At 54.2% G+C, this 19,822-nt stretch overlaps 1 protein-coding gene across 7 annotated transcripts in view; it reads left to right on the top strand.

The window, feature by feature from the left end:
- Positions 1-428: 428 nt before the first annotated feature.
- The window catches only part of LOC105487167 (LIM homeobox 6), a 44,497-nt gene continuing 25,103 nt past the window's right edge, over positions 429-19,822 (top strand). For 2 of the 7 annotated variants that reach the window (XM_011750513.2, XM_011750512.2), the window contains exons 1-8: positions 429-735; positions 1,901-1,972; positions 2,350-2,532; positions 3,217-3,338; positions 12,386-12,606; positions 15,324-15,424; positions 15,638-15,733; positions 15,926-16,100. In XM_011750513.2, the coding sequence (XP_011748815.1) occupies positions 652-735; positions 1,901-1,972; positions 2,350-2,532; positions 3,217-3,338; positions 12,386-12,606; positions 15,324-15,424; positions 15,638-15,733; positions 15,926-16,100 (1,054 nt within the window). In that variant the 5' untranslated portion in view covers positions 429-651. Of the gene's footprint in view, positions 736-1,017; positions 1,084-1,900; positions 1,973-2,349; positions 2,533-3,216; positions 3,339-12,385; positions 12,607-15,323; positions 15,425-15,637; positions 15,734-15,925; positions 16,101-19,822 lie in introns of those variants that run through there. The other 5 variants (XM_011750510.2, XM_071078280.1, XM_071078281.1 and 2 more) reach the window with 4 other exon arrangements.

Below are 19,822 nucleotides of genomic sequence, written 5' to 3'. Positions count from 1 at the left end.
CTGTCTCCGCAGATGGTATGGCCATGGGTCCCTCCTGTACCTGTGAGTGGGGCAGTGTCTGAGAAAGATGGGTGCCCCTTGAGGGAGGGGCGGTAGTGAGAGCTGGGTGGATGTGTGCCCGCCGGTGCCTTTGTGTACCGGCGTGTCTCCGAGTCTCTCTGTCGGCAGCTCTGAGTTTCTGTGTATCTCTGTGTCTGTGTGTGCGTCTCTCTCTCTGGGTCTCTGCCTCGTCGTGTGTGTCTTGCTCTCCCTTAGCGGGGAGGGGATTGGTCACGCATGACTCATCTTGAACCGAGCGGGGCTCCAGCGGCAGGGCGGCCGCTGTTGCAGCTGGAGGGGGAGGAGGACGAGGAGGAGGGAGAGGAGGAGGAGGACTACCAGGAGAGGGAGGAGGAGAAGAAGGAGGGGGCGGGGGCCTCTCCAAGTTTGTCGGGACCTTCTTGCGAGGCAGCGGCGGCAGCAGCCAGGGAGGCCGGGGCTGCGCGCGGGCCGGAGGCGGGGGCTGGGGCCGGGGCCGGGCCCGGGGCGGCTGGGCCGGCGCCTCCGCTCTCCTCCTGTTCCTGCAGCAGCCTCTGCTCCCACTGCGGCTGTGGCCCCCCTTGGCGCAGCTCTCCGCGCTGCGCGCCCGCTGAGCCCGAGGTTCTCCGGCCCATGTACTGGAAGCATGAGAACGCCGCCCCGGCGCTGCCCGAGGGCTGCCGGCTGCCGGCCGAGGGCGGCCCCGCCACCGACCAGGTGAGCCGGCGAACGACTGGGTGAGCGGCCCGGGTCGGGGTCGGGTAGGGTAAGGGACCCAGCCGGGCCGAGCCGGGTGGCGGGCGGCTGCAGGAAGGAGGGGTACGAGGCTGAGCCTGTGAGTGTGTGCTTGTGAGTGTGCGAGCGCGCGCGAGCGAGGAGGGGGGGTCGCGGAAAGCGGGAACACATTATGCAAATGTTGGAGGAATTTCTCAAAAAGCGATTTAGTAAAGACACAGGCGAATCAAGAGGAGGCGAGGCCGGTATTGTCCGTCTGAATAGGCGCTGATAGAGCCGATGCGCCGGGGGTTGTGCGGGCACAGCGCTGAGAATCCCGACGCGGGGCCGGTCCTGGGCGCGCGGAGGGGCTGTAGGGTGCTTTTCCCTCCCCTTGAGCGCCTCTCTTTTCTCTTTTTGGTCCCGTTTCGCCCCCGATCTCGCTCCCCTTTTGCTCCGGGTTTCCCTCCGACTGGCCCTCGAAAGGCGCCTGAATCCTTGTCAATACCGCCGCTTCAATTTCGCGGCGCGTGTCAGGCGGGCGGGCGGGCGGGTGCTCACCGCGCTCGGGGTTTTATTTTCTCCAGCCACCCTCCGCCCCTCACCCATCTCTTTTTTATTTTCTTTCTTTCTCTCTTTTCTCCTTTTTGCATTTTGTGCCGAGGGGAGAAGGGAGCGAGGAAGGGGGAGGGGTGGGTGGAGAGAGAAAAAATTCGATTTTTAATTACTACCATTAAAAAATCAAATTTGCAATTCTTTGGGCGGCCTGATGGATCTCACTGATTGACAGTTGGAATTGACACTCTGGCTACCTCTTATCTTGGGCATTCACGACAATTTCTAATTGCAGGTAGTTTGTGTGTGTGTGCGCGTGTTTTTTTCCCCCCCTCAGAGGCTTGGATTGCAAGGGAACTAAGCGATTACTTCAAGAGCCACGGGTTAAGTGCAGGGAGAGGGGGAGAGAGAGGGAAAAAATCCAATCCAAATTCAAATTGCTTCATTAGAGAGACACCGCTTTTGTGGGGAAGGGCTTTAAATGCCCACTACAAAGTTAGGACTCATTGTTCGGCGCCGGTTTATATAACAGGCGCGGGGAGGCGCTGGGCTCAGGCTGCGCTGAGCCAGTTCAGCAGCCGCCGCCGCCTGCGTTCCCTCCCCCCTCCCCCAGGTGATGGCCCAGCCAGGGTCCGGCTGCAAAGCGACCACCCGCTGTCTTGAAGGGACCGCGCCGCCCGCCATGGTGAGTCCGTTTGGCCCTGCCTGCGGTGCCCAGTCCTCCAGCGGCCCGGCCCTGGGGACCTGGCCAGGCTTTCCGGCCACGAACCGCTGCTCACGCTCTGGGGGACTCCCGGCGGGCGTCGCTCCTCTCTGAGCCTCGGTTTTCCGGCCGGGAATGTTGGCTTTAACTGTTGCTAGCACCCAGAATGCGCGTGTTAAAAGTTGGCGCCGTCCCTTCCTCTCCAATAGGCCCTTCCATCCCTGTCCTTCAGTCTACGGCGCATCGTCCCGGGGAGATTTCGTTGTCAATTGGTGTTCGGGGGCCCCAGATTTGTCTTCGAGGCAGCCCCAACTCTGGGTGCCCGGGTCAGCGCTCCTCTCTCCTCTCCCCCGCCGCAGGCGCAGTCTGACGCCGAGGCCCTGGCAGGAGCTCTGGACAAGGACGAGGGTCGGGCCTCCCCATGTACGCCCAGCACGCCATCTGTCTGTTCACCGCCCTCTGCCGCCTCCTCCGTGCCGTCTGCCGGCAAGAACATCTGCTCCAGCTGCGGCCTCGAGATCCTGGACCGGTATCTGCTCAAGGTGAGACAGGGGTAGGTGTTGAGTGCGTATTGTCGGGGCGTGGGACGCAGCACGGGAGACTGCAGGAAAGCACCGCAGGCGCCAGGTCCTCTTACTTACAAATCCTGGCTCCACGCCTGCCCAACTGTGAGGCTCTGGGCAAGACTTAGGGTCTTTTTTTTTTTTTTTTTTTTTTTTTTTTTTTTTGAGACGGAGTCTCGCTCTGTCGCCCAGGCTGGAGTGCAGTGGCCGGATCTCAGCTCACTGCAAGCTCCGCCTTTTGGGTTCACGCCATTCTCCTGCCTCAGCCTCCCGAGTAGCTGGGACTACAGGCGCCTGCCACCTCGCCCGGCTAGTTTTTTGTATTTTTTAGTAGAGACGGGGTTTCACCAGGTTAGACAGGATGGTCTCGATCTCCTGACCTTGTGATCCGCCCATCTCGGCCTCCCGAAGTGCTAGGATTACAGGCTTGAGCCACCGCGCCCGGCCGACTTAGGGTCTTGTCTGCACCCCCGGGTTCCGTCTGAAAAATAGGAAGAGCTTATTTCCATTTCCCTGAGTCTCAGTATTACGCAAGAAAAACAGGGGAATCGCATGCACCTTCTGAGCTTCAGCATCTCTGACTGCAAATGGGACCTGGGAGGCTGGGGCCCAGCGTGAACGAGGCCCGCGCTGAGCCGACCCCCGTCCCCGCCCCCTCCCCAGGTCAACAACCTCATCTGGCACGTGCGGTGCCTCGAGTGCTCCGTGTGTCGCACGTCGCTGAGGCAGCAGAACAGCTGCTACATCAAGAACAAGGAGATCTTCTGCAAGATGGACTACTTCAGGTAGGCTGCGGCCGCCGGGCCAGCAGTGTCGCAGAGGGCTGGCCCCGGGCACATTCGGAGGCCACTTTTGCGGCATGTGGTCTCTCGCTCCAGAGCCCCGGCGTCCGGAGTGCACTTCCGTCGCGCAGCGCTGGCCCAGCCTGCCGGCGCGAACCCAGAGCTCCAGGCAGCGCGCTGGTGCCTGCACAGGTTCGCGCCCCCGATCTGCCTTCGGTCCTCGCGGTCCATTGGGTTTCGGTATCGTCTCTGGCTCTGTCTCGGGTCCTGCCTAAGTCTCAGGCTCCAGTTCCGACCTCGAGCGCCTCGGTGGAGCTCTGACGTCCCCAGCTCTGGTCGGGACCCACTCGGATCCTAGCCGTCATCCGGCTGCATTTCCAGTGCGCTCGGTCTTCGAGTTCCAACCCTACTTGGACATCAGTCATGCTGGGGTCTCTCCCAGGCTGGACGCTGAGCTGGGCTCCGGACTCTTGCCCTGGCTCTGACCCTGGCTCCGCTCTGGGTTCGGGTCTGGTCCAGCCCCAAGCACCAGCCCCGCAACAGTCTCAGATCCGATCCCATACCCAAGCGCCTCGTCCTGAATCCCAACCTCTGTCTCCAGTTCCATCTCAACTCATTCCCTGGCGTCACTGGAGTGTCACTGGAGAGTCTGGGGTCATGTGCGGGCCCCCGGCGCCTGTTCTAGTCCCAGCTTCGCTGTTGTTTTGGCCCAACTTTGGCCTCTCCAGGGTCTAGGCCTTGCCTTTGCGCCGCAGGGATGGGAAGTGGGAGAACCGGGCACCCAGAGCCCTGAGCGGGATTATCCCGGGCTGTGCTCCGCGTACTGCAGACCGCGTCCCAGCAGCAGACAGCAGCCTGGCGCATCCTTCTGTTCTGCTGTGTCTGGATCACTTGCCTGGGCCTCACTTCTAGCCATGAAGCCAAGACCTGACCTGATTATGGGGTCGAGGTCACTGCAGGGTCATGGTCTTGTCTGCTGATCCCAGTGGGAGGCATCAACCGGCCAGAGGCTTGTACCACCAGGCCTATGGGATCGGAGGAGAATGGTGGGGAACTGGTTCCTGAGAGGGATGCTTGTTTCCAAGTGCTTTCTCAAAAAGTGAAGAAAGCTGCTTCCCTATAACTACCCTTCAAACCACAGACATCCTTCCTATCCTTGCATAGGAAGACGTCATGGCTTCAGTCTTCCTGGCCAGACCCCTGCCCTAGAAAGAGCCTCTGGGAATCAGGGAATATGGTGGAAGATGATCTCCTCCTGTGCACTGGCACTGAGCCTCCAGGGATCTGGAAAGAGAAGATCTTGAGTCTAGGGGGAGGTTGGCAGCATTTGGGGCAAGGGTACTCTGAAGAAACCATAGGAAGCATGGTTAAAGAGACAGACTCTTCCTTTATGGGATGGATGTGAAAGAGTGTGCAGCTGGGGTGGGGTGGGGATGGCTCAACCAGGTGGCCTAGGACTCGGTGTGCAAGGAGTGCCTGTGTGTCTGTATTGTCTGGGATCTGTGCAGTAGTGCTGGGGAAAGCATCACTGGGCAGGGTTGGGGGTGTGTGGATAGCATGTGTGTTCGTTTATGGACAAACATTCATCTCTTAGCTCCTGTGTGGGTGTCAAGAGTAGGTGTCTGTATGTGAATGTTGAGACTGTGTGTGTGCGTGTATGTGTGCGTGTGCATGCACGCAAAGTAGTGAGGACAGGATTACATCTGGACTAGGATCTGGAGGTGAGAGGGTGAGGTGAGGGGATTCTGAAATCCCATCATTCCACTCCACCGTCTCCTCTGAGGGGGTATTCCTGCGTAAGGGCCTCCACCCAGACACTGAGGGATGAAGAGGGTGTTATGAATGTATTTGTGAATCTGGATGGCTGTGTGTGTGTGTCTCTGTGTGTGTTTGTGTGTGTGTAGTCAGAAGGGGGTTAATGGTGTGTAACCAGAGTGTGATGTCTCCTCTCACTGTCCCATCTGACTACTGGTTTGGTCAGGACAGGAAATGGAGGTTACAGTCACTGTCTAGCCACCTCCCTGCTCTAGGCCTGACTCCAGTTAGTATAAAACATCCAGATGGGCTGGACACTGTGGCTCACGCCTGTAATCCCAGCACTTTGGGAGGCCAAGGCGGGTAGATCACAAGGTCAGGAGATCGAGATCTTCCTGGCCAACATGGTGAAACCTATCTGTACTAATAATACAAAATTAGCCGGGTGTGGTGGTATGTGCCTGTAATCCCAGCTACTCAGGAGGTTGAGGCAGGAGAATTGCTTGAACCCAGGAGGCGGCCATTGTGGTGAACCAAGATCACATCACTGCACTCCAACCTGGGTGACAGAGCGAGACTCTGTCTCAAAAAACAAACAAACATACATACAAAAACATGCTAGATGATGCTTGGGGGCTTCCTGGATTCCTCAGCTACTAAATTCAGGGTGCCAGCTTGGGAACCCCAGCAGAATGGTGTCTGGGCCTCTCCCATAGACTAAGGCACCACCAGGACACCTCTCCTGGCTCTCCTAACAATAGATTTGGCAGTCTTATTTGCTACTTGCCCAAATTTCTTTTCTGCTTCTTCAGCCTTAGCTCATGCCCATGCTGGACTGAGCCTCCTTGGATACTGTGCTTTACTAGACCTTGAAACTAGTCAAAACACGGATCCTGACTCCACTGTTGAGAGCCTCCCCTTATTCTGGAGTCCTCTTCCTACTGCAGTGGGGTAGAGTAGGGTGTGCAGCCACTGTGGGAAGAGGCAGGAGACTGGGCCCAGTCTGGCCAGTTGTGACCTTGGCAAGTTGCTAAATCTCTCCTCCCTTAGTTTGCCCTTTCCAAGGCTGTCTCCCAGAGCTGCCAAAGAGGCCATTCTTGGGGGAAGTCTCCATAAAGACTCCCTAAATGGCGGTTGGTATGAATGCCTCGATTATCACCATTGTCATCTTTGGCAGGGTGGATGCTGGGCACAAGCCCACGATGGCATTTCCCCACGCAGCTTGAGGAGCAGAGCCTGCCTGGAGGGATGGGACTGGGCCATTTCTGGGCTGCAGGTTCTGAGCACTAATCTTTTTCCAATGACAAGAGCCCTGAAAGCAAAACTAAACCAGATTTCTGGTTAAGAAAATGGAGGCAGTAAAAGCTCACATTCCCTGGATTGAGAGTAGAATTGTGGCTCTTCTGATCATTTCTCTCCCTGCAGGCATAACCCATCCCTGGCAGCCCCACCTGTAACAAAAATAATAAAACCCACAAAAAGGGAAAGAAAAAGCCGGTCGAGTGCCAGGCAAGGACTATTATCTGCACTGCAATGCCGTCCAAGCTCTGGGTGGCTGCTATGAGGAAGCTCTTCCTGGAGAGAGTGTGAATGGTGGTGTGGGAGGCAGAATTTTCCTCTAGGGAGCTGGGGCCCAGGGAGGGGTCACATGCTGAGATTCTCTAGGCTTCTGTTTCCTGAAGCCCAGGATCAAGAGTCTGGTAGGAGGTGGACTGGAGCACTCTGCCCAAAGTACGGAGAGCCCATGGTCCTCTAACCTCTGGTATTTTCCCCAGGGAAGAGGGTCACCTAGGTTCTATCCCCCACCTTGTCCCTCCTTGACATTATCTTATAGACCCTCCTTCAGTCTCCATTGGCAGAGCTAGCACTGGTGGTTCAGGGAATTAAAGGTTAGGAAGGAACTCCAAGTTCATCAGGGAGAGGGTCTGCAAAGCATAGAGGAGACAAGGAGGTCCAGAGCTGCTCCTGGCTCATTTGCATTGTTGGGAGAGGTTGGTTCTCATTGGCTCCGTGTCCTTGGCCAGGCCACTGGACTCTGTCTCAGTTTCTCCAATTCACACTCTAAACAGGATCCTTACCAGCCCTTGTGGGTTCAACCAGATCCCTACTTCCCCTTACTCCCTGAGATTCCCAGCAGGAAAAAAAATTACCACCAGAAAAATGTGATAGGACTCTTAATTTCTTCACCTTTTTGTTAAGACAAATTTTCTTTCTGTTTTCTTCCAAAAATGGAAGAAAATTCTGGAAGAAAAATAGTGCTCCTTTCTGGGACATTCACATTTCCCCTGCTACCAAAAACCACAGCCCCAGCTTCCCATACCTGCAGCTGCTGCCTTACAATAGAGCATGGCCCGATCTACAGTGCCCTCCTGGCTCCCTCAGCCTGCTGAAACATCATGCCCATTGTATAAGGGAGACTAATGTCCTGAGAAAGTGCCACTGCTTGCAGTCACACAGGACACCAGTCATCAGAATGTATGGAGTTCTTGTCTAAGCCAGGAACTGGGCTAACCCTTTACCTGCTTTATCTCATTTAATTCTCAGGTCCACCTTGTATGTATGATACTCTCATAATCCCACATTATGGTGGCATTGGGGTGGGATTGAGGAACTGAGACCCTGAGAGATGAGGTCACACGGCTAAGTGGTAGAGACTACATAAGCCCTACAGCGGCCTGGCTCCAACCATCCCTGCCCCTAAACACCCCCATACTCTTCTATAGGTGAGATATATCAGCCACCCATCTATGCATCATGGGGCCCCTCTCTGCTGATCCTAAGATTCCCCGCCCAGTTTGGTTGGCACACCCACTGTGTTTTCTGATGTGTGGCTCCCTGGGTGATCTTGCAACACTGGGGCAGGAGCGACTTCAGAGGCCTGTGAGTGGAGCACCTTTGTCAATATCAGGTCACTGTGGTCCCTGGCCCTCCTGCCTTCTGACAATGGGAGTGGGGAGTAAAGGGTTAACTGCATCCCCTCGTGTTTATGGGGGTGGAGGTTCACTGAGTGCCCTGGAGGCTAAAGTTCCTCTTCCTAGCTAGGCCCAAACGACTTCAGGCAAGCCCCCAGCCTTCTCTGGCCCTCCGCCTTGAGCCCAAGCTCTGTCGCGGGCTCCAGCGGGAGAACCCCACCCCCTCCCGCAGAGCGAGGGTCCCAGGGGAAGCTCGGAGCGGGAAGCGGCCCCCCACCGCGGCAGAGAGCGGCCCATCGGCGGCCAGCTGTTGGGGGACAGATGTTGGGGGAACTGAGAGGGGAGCTGGGGGAGGAGCCTCAGGGCCGGGACCTCCGAGAAGCGGTCGTTTTAACCTCTTAATTGCTGGTTCTGTTTTTTTTTTTTTTTTTCTTTCCCCCCTGGCGTCTTCCCCTACGGGTTTACCTGGAAGGGAAGGAGCAGAGAGAATACCTAGGGCTTCACCTCCAACCCACCTTGTTGGCTTCACAGGATCTAAGGCCTTCAAGAACGTCTTGAACCTAAAATAAGTGAACCCCCGTTTGAGTTTCGGCCTCTTGGCTCAATAGCTTGGTAACTAACATTGGCGTTTCCACTCTGAGGTTTGGTTTTCTTGTGCAGAAAAGGGGTAGCTTAACAGTGGAATAAGGGGTCGAGGTGAAACTCAGATGGGCTCTTTCGTTGAGGCTCATTCATCCAACAAATAATTACCAAGCGCTTACTAGATATCCAGCATAGTAGGCTGGGAAAGTGAGTCTGACTTGGTTAAGGGCGCAGAGCTCCCTTCATACAACCACGAGTACCCAGATATCTCTGCTCTCCTTTCAGGGGGTAGAGGGCACTGCGGTGCGCGACGCCCACCTTACTCCTTTTAACAGTTGCCAGGATGAGCAGTATCTGTCGAACACCTCTCCATCCCCAAAGCGCCGTGGGTCCTTTGCATCTAGGCCCTTCATATGCCGGGATCCAGGGACGCGCAAGGCCCGGACCTCACAGCAAAGCTGGGGTGGCAGTAGACACACCCCCTAATCCCTTTGGCGCTCTGGTGGCAGTTCCTGCACATCTCTTTCTTGAAGTTTCGTTGTCTCCGCCGCCGATTTCGCTGTTTCTGGAATCCGGTGGCTCCGGCCTCGCAGCCCGCCTGGGAAGGAATGTCGTTTTGTCAGAGCCTGGATCGATAAGCTTTCTCGCGCCCTTCATGCTGGTGACTCCTGTCCTGGGTCGCGGACAAGCTGCAGGGCAGTCTGCAATGCAACCAAACCTACATAATCCGCCCTAACCCCACCTCAAGGTTCCAGCGCGAGGACAATTTCTTAAACTGGGCTGAGCCACGAGGAGCACAGGAGGATCCTAGAGCTGGGACAGCTTCCAGCATTTCGGGTGACACGCGGAGCATAAGAAAGTTGCTGAGAGGTCACTAGCGGCGCCTATCTCGGACCAAGGGTATGAGGACGCTGTGACCTACCTGTGTAGGCGCAGAACGGACTCGGGCGTCGGGGACTCGCGGGGCAGGAAGATCGCGGTGCGCAGAGAGTCTTTGACTCGTCCCTGGCCAAGGAGAAAGAATCCCACGAGCCAAGCGCACAGAAGGCTCAGCCGCTGTTGCCCAGCTTCTGATGGCCATGACCTTCCCTGCTCCGGCTCTTTCCGCTCCCTGAGGACGCACTCACCGCCTTCTCCAGGCGAGTGGGCCCTTGGCCCCGCGCGCTGGAGATTCCAGAATCAGCGGCCCGGAGTGAGGACGCGGCACTGCTAGACCAGCCCCGCTTCCTGTTCATGCATGCGGGATTCCGGCTTTCCTCGTCGCCATGCCAGTTGCTCCGCAGGTTCTAGGTACTTCTTGCACTTTGGAGGAGGCTTCAACCCCAGCTCCATACTCTGTGGAGTTTCCGCAAACCACTCGCCAGCTCTGAACCTTCGATTCCTCGTATGAAAACCTGATGCCAGAGTCCCCACTTCACCGGGTTGCAACGAAACCGAGAGGGTGCAATGAAGGCGTTGCTCCCCAGGACCCCGGCCCGTAGTAAGGGCTCTGAGCGCGGCTGGCCTCCCCCTCCTCCTGCAGCACACATAATCAGAAGCCAGCCTCCCCTCAGAGGCCAGAAAGTGCTCCCAATCCGGATACCACCAGCCCGGTGGCGGAACCCGGGGTCGGCCCTTCGGGGGGAGTAGGCTGGGTTGGGCAAAGCGGTTTCCTCTCCCCTTTACGGCGGGACGGGGAACAGAGACCGTGGGCTGGGCTGGGCACTCCGCTGGGGAAGCCGCGCTTCCGAGGTCCGGAACCGCCTCCGCTTAGGGGAGCGGTGGACTAGACTAAGGTGCTCAGCGCCTCCTGAGGGGACCGCGCCGCCCTCGGAAGGGTCCTCTCGCGCTCCTTGTCGGAGACAGTAGGTAGGGTTGAGGTTGAGTCTGCGAGCGGAGACTGGCAGAAGCCTCTGGGCTCCTGCACTCAGTCCAAGCCAACGCTGTTTTTTTCAACCGACAGTTGCTTGAATTTGTCAAGGCAGGCAGGCTGTAACCAGAGCGTTTTTGCCGGACTGTTTCCTCCGTGCACACACAGACGATTCCGAATGCTCCCCCGGGTGGAGGGGTACTGGCCCTGGGGACGCAGAGGCAAATCTTCTTGGTTCCCCACCCGCAACCCCAGGCCCCCAAATCTAGGAAGGTAGAAGGGGTGGAAGGGAAGAGCCAGAAACGAAACATTTACAAACCAGTGTGGTCAGCGCTGAGAGAGCGGTGCAGGAGGCCGTGGGACTCTGGGGGAGGGTAGGTCAGTGCAAAGGCCTGGGGGTTGGAAAGTGCTTCAGAGGAGGCCATAAAGACCTGGGAGTGACCTTCCATTGTGGCTGACTGGGACACATGCCTGGATGGTGGGGCGGCATATCTTGAAGGTTAGGGAGGAGATGGGCCTGAAGAGGATGTGGTCGCTGGGGTTTTGCAAACCCCAAGGGTTTTGGACCAGATCCTGAGGATAGAGTGGAGCCACCATAGGATTGTAAGCAAGGCAGAGACAGGATTTCATGTGCATGCTGGAAACTTTGCTGTGACTGCTCTGTGGAGGATGGCAGGGGCGAGATGGGGAAACAGGGAGACCCGGAGGAGGTTGACAGTGAGGACTGCATGATGGGAGCCTGGCCTAGGAGGGCAACAGTGGAGATGGTGAGAAGGAGATGGATCCCAGAGATACTTGGGAAACAGAACCAACAGCATTGATGATTGGCTGGAGGAGGGGTTGAGGAGAGAGAGGAGTGCATGATTATGATTTTCAAGCTTCAGGGGCTGGGCGAGTGGTGGCACCATTCTCTGAAACAGAGGGTGTACCGGAGGAAACAGGATGCCAGGGTTGGGACAGAGTCATAGGTGGGTCATCCACTTTAAAGAACACACTTTCCTTGGTGCCCGGGGTCAGGCCCTGGGCTGACTTCTGGGATGGAGTAAACCAGACTCTGCTGCCTCCTGGAGGGGCTTCCAGTCTGGTGTTGGAGGCAGCTGCACCCAGATCGCCAGACCACAAAACCAGAAGGGAGAAGGAGAAGAGGTAGAATCAAGGAAGGCTTAAGGGGCAAGAAGACATTCGATCCAGACTTTTTTATTTTTGTCTTTTTAACATTTAGTATTATTAATAGAATGTCACAGGCTCCAGAGGGACTTGCTGGGTACTTAGCCAACTACAAAGCACTAAACAAACAGTAGAGTCATTGCTGTTGTCATCTAGTTCAGTGCAGGACAAGGAAAACGATAACTCAGAGTTAAACAGTTTGCCCAGGGTCACAAAGCCAGTAAGTGCTTATCTGTCTGTTCGTCTAAGAAACTGCACTTCTGTGCTGCTGGGGCTATAGCTTATATTCATCTCTGGAGTCAGGATGGCTAGGGTTCCTATCATTGCAAGCGGTGTGACCTCCTGCAAGTTACTTTACCTCTCTGGTCCCCATTTTCCTCACCTGCAAAATGAGGATTAATTGGGATAATCAACGTAAAACAATTAGAATCTTGCTGGGCAAGTGGTAAGTGCTCAATAACTTGCCTATTATTACTATTATTGTGTTTTTTCTAACTTGTGATGTATTTTTAACAAACAAATTAATATGCAAATATAAGTGACCATCATAGAAAATTTGGAAGATTCAGAAAAACACCAAGAAGAAAATAAAAATCACCCATCAGTTCACCTCCTAGGTGGGACTAGGTGTAGAGGGTTGGTGCGTCCAAGCTAAGGCTAATGCCTGAGCTGAAGACTTACAGGCGAGGAGCCTAGGGGCTGGCGGGCCATTGGGTGGTGGAAGGCAGGAGGAAGGTTGGCCTGTCTGAGTCTCGACACCCCGTGCCTGTCCTCTCGACCTGCAGCCGATTTGGGACCAAGTGCGCCCGGTGTGGCCGACAGATCTACGCCAGCGACTGGGTGAGGAGAGCTCGCGGCAACGCCTACCACCTGGCCTGCTTCGCCTGCTTCTCGTGCAAGCGCCAGCTGTCCACTGGTGAGGAGTTCGGCCTGGTGGAGGAGAAGGTGCTCTGCCGCATCCACTACGACACCATGATTGAGAATCTCAAGAGGGCCGCCGAGAACGGTACCCAACCTGCTCCGCCTGGCACCTCTGCCCCCAGCCCTTTCCCTCCCCACCCCACCCCAGCACCCCAGGAACCACCCACACTCCTCTATAGATTGGGCCTTCCCGGTATAGCCCCGCAGGCAGCGTAGGGGTGGGGCGGCGCACAGATCTTGCACTTCCGGCTCGATCTTTTGCTTGAAAGTTAGAAGTCACTGCCCTCCTTTGCAACTATGTTTCCTTATCAGTAAAATGGCGTTAACGACAGAACACCTTCCCAAAGATAGACGAGCTGATGTGTTGTAAGGCCAGGAGGCACTCAGTGAACTCTAGAGATGGTTCTCATAACCGGGCAGCCTACTCCACGTTTGGACAGCTCTCATTGGCCCGGGGGCTGATCGCCTCCAGTTGCCCAGGACCAGGCTTGGGCCAGTCCTGGAGAGATGACTTGGCTCCCATTCTCCCAATTCCTATACTAGCAGCTCCAAGCCAGAGGTTTGAGGAGGGGTTTTCATCCCCCACCAGGGTCTCTAACTACAAGGGGAAAGGACCAGGTTTCTGAGTCTGGAGACCAGGCTCTCACATACTGTGTTGACATACGAAGTTTCCTTTTCTCTCTGGGCCTCAGTCCCCACATCTGTGCAAGACACATACTGGACTAGAATAATCCCTAAATCTCTTCTGGCTCTGCCACTGTGATTCCCCAGATTGCCCAGGAACAAGATTCAGGTCTTTCAGGGATCCTGGGGACCAAGACACAGACGGGATGGAGCTGGGGAAAGGCAGTAATTGGCTGTGGGCAGAGGCAGGGACTCTTTCTCTAATTCCCCTGTTAGGGTCTGTGAAAGTTGCTAACTTCTCTGTAACAGGGATTATTTTATTTAATCCTTACAACAGCCCTAGGAAGTAGGTGGCACGTCCCCATTTTACAGAAGAAGAAACAGGATTTGCCAAAAGTTATATACTAGTAGATTTGCCTAGTTCCAAAGCCCAGCCTCTTAACTACCATACCATACCATATCATACCATACCATACCATACCATACCATACCATACCATACCATACCATACCACCTTGGCCCTAAGCTTTAGGGTACCTTAATCCCATCTCATAAAGCCAAGGAGGCTTCAGGGATGTTGCTGCCTCTGTTTTAGTTTCCCATCTAAAAAAACCAACACACCAATCCTTGCCCTGCCTGCTTTCCTGGGGGACATTAATACCACAGAGTGTCTGCCCAATCCCCAGTTCCTCTGGGGAGGAGTATGAACCACACTGCCTCAACTTCTAGGTCCCAGCCTGGGGACTAGTCAGGGACTGCCAGAGTGTTCCTGGCCATGGCCATAACAGGGCCATCATTTTCTCCTGCCAGGATCAGGACTAAGTGGGTCTAAGGGGCCATCTAGTGAACTTGGGTTTCACTTGCTGCCTGCTTATCTGCAGTGGTGGGCAATGAAATTATCTGCAGTGGTCAGCAAGTCAGCAGCAGAGCTGGGATGGAAACCCAGGAGTCAGAGCTTTCCCACACTGTGGTCCAACAGTGACCACAGGCTCCTTCCACACATGGTCCAACCAGGACCACCTGTAGTCACAGCCTTGCCAATTACATCCTAGCTCTCACAGCCACACCTGTCCACAGACTTAACATGCTGAGGAACTTGAAGGTTGGGGCTTCTGATGTCTCTTACTGATCACCCCTCAGTATTGGCTACTGTTTCACTTTTTAAACATAACACACACACACACACAGACATTCATTGTAGAAAAATTAGAAAAGATGGTAAGCAAAAAGAAGAAAATAATGATTGCTCCAAATGCTGCCTCCTTCATATTTTAATGTGTATCTTTTCAGATTTTTTCCATGTATGTTACAGTGTTTGCTTTTTTCCTTCAACATAATTTTTTCCTAATTAAAAAATTACAATAAATTGTGAACAATGGTTATTTCTGAGTGCTGAAATTACTGGTGATTTTTATTTTCTTCTTTGTGCTTATGGAAATTTTCTAAGACTTTGAGGATATTCAGAACAATGAAGTATTAAAAATAAAATGGGAATATAGTTAGTGTTTTAGTATGATTGTAAAAGTAATATGAGTGGAAAGATAATATCTAACATATACTCCGGTTAACAAAATTCACCCTTAGAGAAGTAAGGCAACATATGCTTTTTTAAAAAAAAAAACCTCAAAAGTTACAGGAATACTGAAAGTAAAAAGTTTCCATAATCACATTCCTGGAAAGTAAACCACTGTCAACACCTTGTTGTATATTCTTACAACCTTTTTTCCTTCCGCTCATTTGTACAAAATTAGGAGCATAGTTCCATTACTTGCTTGCATCCTATCTCCTCTAGCCTTTGGTTTCCCCCAGTTTCGCCAGGATGGAGCCCAGTTTGGGGCATTAGGGTCAGCTAGCTTTCAGCTTCTAGTCGAAAGAGCCAGAGCAGGGGCTTTCCTTCTCTCCGAGCCTCAGTTTCCTCCCATGTATAAAGAGGTAACGCCACCTCTTCTCAGGGCTGTAAGATGTGGTCCAGTCGTGTAAGAAGTGTCCAGTACTGAGCGGACGCTTAGAAACCCCTTCCCCAAAGACTGAGCTCAGGGACTAGGACCCTGGGATCCCCACTCCCAGCCAACTCCCGCTCCTCACCCTTCCAGGGACAAGCTCCCCCCACCCCCGTCCTTTCCAGGCTGCCACTAGAAGAGATGGGAACGCGTGGTCAGCCGCTTCTATCGCCCCCAGGGAACGGCCTCACGTTGGAGGGGGCAGTGCCCTCGGAACAGGACAGTCAACCCAAGCCGGCCAAGCGCGCGCGGACGTCCTTCACCGCGGAACAGCTGCAGGTACCGTGGCAAGCCGCGGGCGGCGGGGGCGTGGGCGGGGCCGAAAGTGGGCGGGGCCGAAAAGGCCTCCTGGCTCCACCCCTCTGCCCGGACCCGGGTGGCGGGGAGGGGCCGCAGCTGCCTGGGGCGTGGCCTGCGGGCTGGCGCCGCTGATTGGGCCGGGGTCTCGGAGTCTCCGCGTGCGGGCGCCTCACCGCCCTCCCCGCCCCGCAGGTTATGCAGGCGCAGTTCGCGCAGGACAACAACCCCGACGCTCAGACGCTGCAGAAGCTGGCGGACATGACTGGCCTCAGCAGGAGAGTCATCCAGGTGGGACGGGGTGGGCGGGGCCTGGGGACCGCGGGCACGCCCCGGAGCTCGTAGCTGGGCTCGGCGCGGAGGGTCGTGCGTGCACGTGGCCATCCTTCTCCAGGAGGCGACGAGGCGGTCCCGCCTGGGGTACCCTGGCGGCGCGTCCGACTCTTTTCAGCGAGGCTGAGGCTGCCGAGGCTGTCGTTCCAGGTGTGGTTTCAAAACTGCCGGGCGCGTCATAAAAAGCACACGCCGCAACACCCAGTGCCGCCCTCGGGGGCGCCCCCTTCCCGCCTTCCCTCCGCCCTGTCCGACGACATCCACTACACCCCGTTCAGCAGCCCCGAGCGGGCGCGCATGGTCACTCTGCACGGCTACATTGAGAGTAAGTAACTGCAGCGCCCGGAGCCGCTGGGCCTGCGGGGAGAGGGGGCAGAGGAGCGCGCGTGGGCGGCTGAGGCCGAGGTGTGGGGTGGGGGGCCTTGGGGAGCCTCGTGGGTGAAGAAGCGGGACCCGAAGTCATTTGGATCTAGGAGTTGGGGGAAGAGGGGTAAAATCTTCGTCTGTGCCTTGGTGGAACGGAGTCCTTCGTAGAGGCAAGCGATTTAGCCATTCAAAAAATACTTTCAAAGCACCCAGTCTGTGCAGCCTGCGTTCTGGTGGGCATGGAAAAATAACTAGGCGTGTCGTTTTAAGTGGGATGATTTCTGTAGGAAAGGTGCTGGATGCAAGTGACTGGAGATGCTGCGGGGTGGAAGGGAAGGGGCTGGGCTGCCCCTCAGCAAGCAGAGACTGAAAGGATGGATAGGATTTAGTGAGGTACCTGAAGTGGGGGGAACGGAATGCACGCAGGCCCTGGCCCAGAAAGCATCGTGGCATGGGTGTGTTTTGGGGTGCAGAAGGCCACTGTGGTGGGAGTGTCCAGGGTGTGAGGCCTTTGGCAAGTCACCTAACCTCCTTGAGCCCTGGTTTCCTCATGTGTAACCTGGGATGTCAATGATGCCTGCCTCACAGGGTTGTGAGACACCATACATGCATTCAGTAGCTATATCTTTAGTGCCTTCTGTGTTCTTTGCACTGGCATACGACAGTGAATACAGTAGACCAAAGCTGCTGTGCTCCTGGGGCTTACTCCAGCGTGGGAGATGGTGGAGATGATAAAATCATAGGGAGGGAGCAGGCATGTCCGTGGCAGGGAGCACTGTGGTGGAGATGCAGGGGCAAGCGGGTCATGGTGAAGTGACTTGTGAGTGGGAACCTGGAGGAGTGAGGGAGGAGCCCCGGGGATTTCTGGAGAATGAGTGTTCAGTGCATCTGCTGCTGAGCAGGTGCCTATCACAGATTTGTCTTTCCCTTTGAAGTTATTCCCATCAATTGTTTCCTCCATGCTGAGCATGACCAAAAAATAGAAATGACTACGATGCCCCCACACACAAATCCTCCCTTCTCTGGCTCCATGTAACAGGGAAAAAGAAGGGAAATCAGAGAGAGAACTGCTGCTTACTGACCATATGCCATATACTCTACTGACTGCGTCTCTAAACATCAGAGGCCACCATCTCCTTGAATAGATGAGGAAACCAAGGGCCCACTGTAAGTTAGTGGGAGCCTGTATGCCTTAATGATCAAGTGTGGGCTTTGGTGTCAGATTGCCAGGCTTCACATCCCAGCCCTGCCATTTACTAGCTGTGTGACAGTGGGTGAGTTTCTTAGCTTTCTTGAATACTCATTCCCTCATCTGTAAAAATGAGGATAATAAGAGTATCTCAAAGCAGTGTTCTGAGCATCAAATGAGGTAACCAATTGAAAGTGTTCAACATTCAGCAAGTGCTGCATAAGTATTGGCTGCTCTTGTGATGGTAGGAGTGGTTTTGGTTGGCAGAACTAGGAGTGCAGAGCCCTGTCTCCGCACTAGGCTGCCAGTTGGAAACCATGTCTCTATATAGTTCCATTTCTGAACTATCTGCTCAGTAGGAGTGACATTTTCCCCCTTTCTTTTCTAAACAATGACTATATTCAGGCTGCACAGAGCCTGTTAAAGGTGCCAAGGATCAGGAGCTCTATAAGTGCCAGGGTTCTGAGCTACCTGGTAATACTTGGTGTAAAGTCAATAAGAAATCTAGATGATCCCTTTGGACTTGGGGCCATGATTTCCAGAGTCCCCGCCAAGACTCTATCCGTACACTCTGTTGACCAAACTTAGATCTGTCTTTGATGCTTAGAGAAGAGGCTGAGGTGCCCTCTCCTCTTACCCTTGTGGTGGAACTCAGCTTGGGGAAGAAGAGGTTGGGGGTGTGTGCACCTGCACCTCTTGCTGCATGACTGACTGAGAGTCACCACAGCAGTTTGCTCTATGGTAAACTATAGTTATGGAGTTGTGAATTTTCTGAAGCCTTGAGCTGGGAAGCTAATGAAAGTGTTAGAACCAGACCCCAGAAAAATGAGTTTTTCTGTAGAGTTTGCTCTGCAGTTAACTAAAGTCACAGAATACTGAGTTTCCTGGAGGCTTCGAGCTTGGAATCTGATAAAAGCTTTGGAACCAGACGCAGAAAAATGCAGATGTACATACATTTTCCAAGTAATCTGAAGTTGTATATGGACTCCTTGAACACCCCAGGTGAAGAACTCCCAATTTCATGTAACTTCTTTATTCTACAAATGGGAGAACTGTGGCTCAGAAGGGAACAGTGACTTGTCCTGGTTTATATATCAGTTGTAAGTGTCTCTACAATGCCCTTTCCCTGTGACCAAAGAGAATGAAGCCTAAAGAAGAGACCAGCAATGGACTTCTCTGCTGTATTGATAAACAGGCTGAAGCATGAGAAATTTGGATCCGACCCAAAGGTGGACTTTCCCCAACAGTTTTAGATGTTGGAATATGGTATGGAAATTCATTCAGCAAATACTTAAGAGTACTTACTAAATGCCATGCCTCACTCTAGGTGCTGGAAATCCACAAAGATCTAGAATCTAGAAAACAGACAAAAAATCCTGCCCTCATGGAGCTTGCATTCTAGTTGGCAAAGACAGATAATATAAAATAAATAATAAAAATATGCAGTAAGCCAGGCTGGGCGTGGTGGCTCATGCCTGTAATCCCAGCACTTTGGGAGGCCGAGGCGGGCAGATCACTTGAGGTCAGAAGTTCGAGACCAGCCTGGCCAATATGGTGAAACCCCCTCTATACCAAAAAAACAAAAATTAGCTGAGTGTGATGGCGCATGCCTGTAGTCCCAGCTACTTGGGAGGCTAAGGTGGGAGAATCACTTGAACCCAGGAGGCAGAGGTTGTAGTGAGCAGTGATGATGCCGCTGCCCTCCAGCCTGGGTGACAGAGTGAGACTCTCTCAAAAAAAAAAAAATGCAGTTAAGTCAGATGATAAGTGCTAAGGAAATAAAGCGGGGAGGAAGACAGGGAGGGTAGGGGGTAGATGTTGGTGTTGGTTGCAGTTATAAAGAGAGCGGTGACATATGAGTACAGAGTCCTCTAAGAGGCATGGGTAAAGTCATGGTGATACCTAAGAGATACAAACTTACTGAGGGAGGGTGTGAATAGATGGGGCACAGCCTTGCTTGCAGGGCCTGAATAGGCAGGGTACAGCCTTGCTTGTGTGTGCATGAATATGAAAGCACATATTTATTTAGGAGTGTTTATCAGTGAGCTAGATGCTTATACCTCACTATCACATAGCTTTTCATAAACTATAAAGAGCATCACAACTGGCCGGGCGCGGTGGCTCACTCCTGTAATTTCAGCACTTTGGGAGGCCAAGGCGGGCGGATCATGAGAACAGGAGATCGAGACCATCCTGGCTAACATAGTGAAACCCCGTCTCTACTAAAAGTACAAAAAATTAGCCGGGCGTGGTGGTGGGCGCCTGTAGTCCCAGCTACTCCGGAGGCTGAGGCAGGAGAATGGTGTGAACCCGGGAGGCAGAGCTTGCAGTGAGCCAAGATCGTGCCACTGCACTCCAGCCTGAGTGACAAGGTGAGACTCTGTCTCAAAAAAAAAAAAAAAAAAAAAAAAGGCATCACAACCAATCCTACTGAAATCTTGCCCAGGGTTACCCAGGAGGTAAGTGGCAGAGATGAAACTGGTTTCAGGGCT

This window comes from Macaca nemestrina, chromosome 14, assembly GCF_043159975.1.
Source record: "Macaca nemestrina isolate mMacNem1 chromosome 14, mMacNem.hap1, whole genome shotgun sequence".
Taxonomy (NCBI): domain Eukaryota; kingdom Metazoa; phylum Chordata; class Mammalia; order Primates; family Cercopithecidae; genus Macaca; species Macaca nemestrina.
The sequence above is the reverse complement of the archived record's forward strand: the minus strand, read 5'-3'. Positions and strand labels throughout refer to the sequence as shown.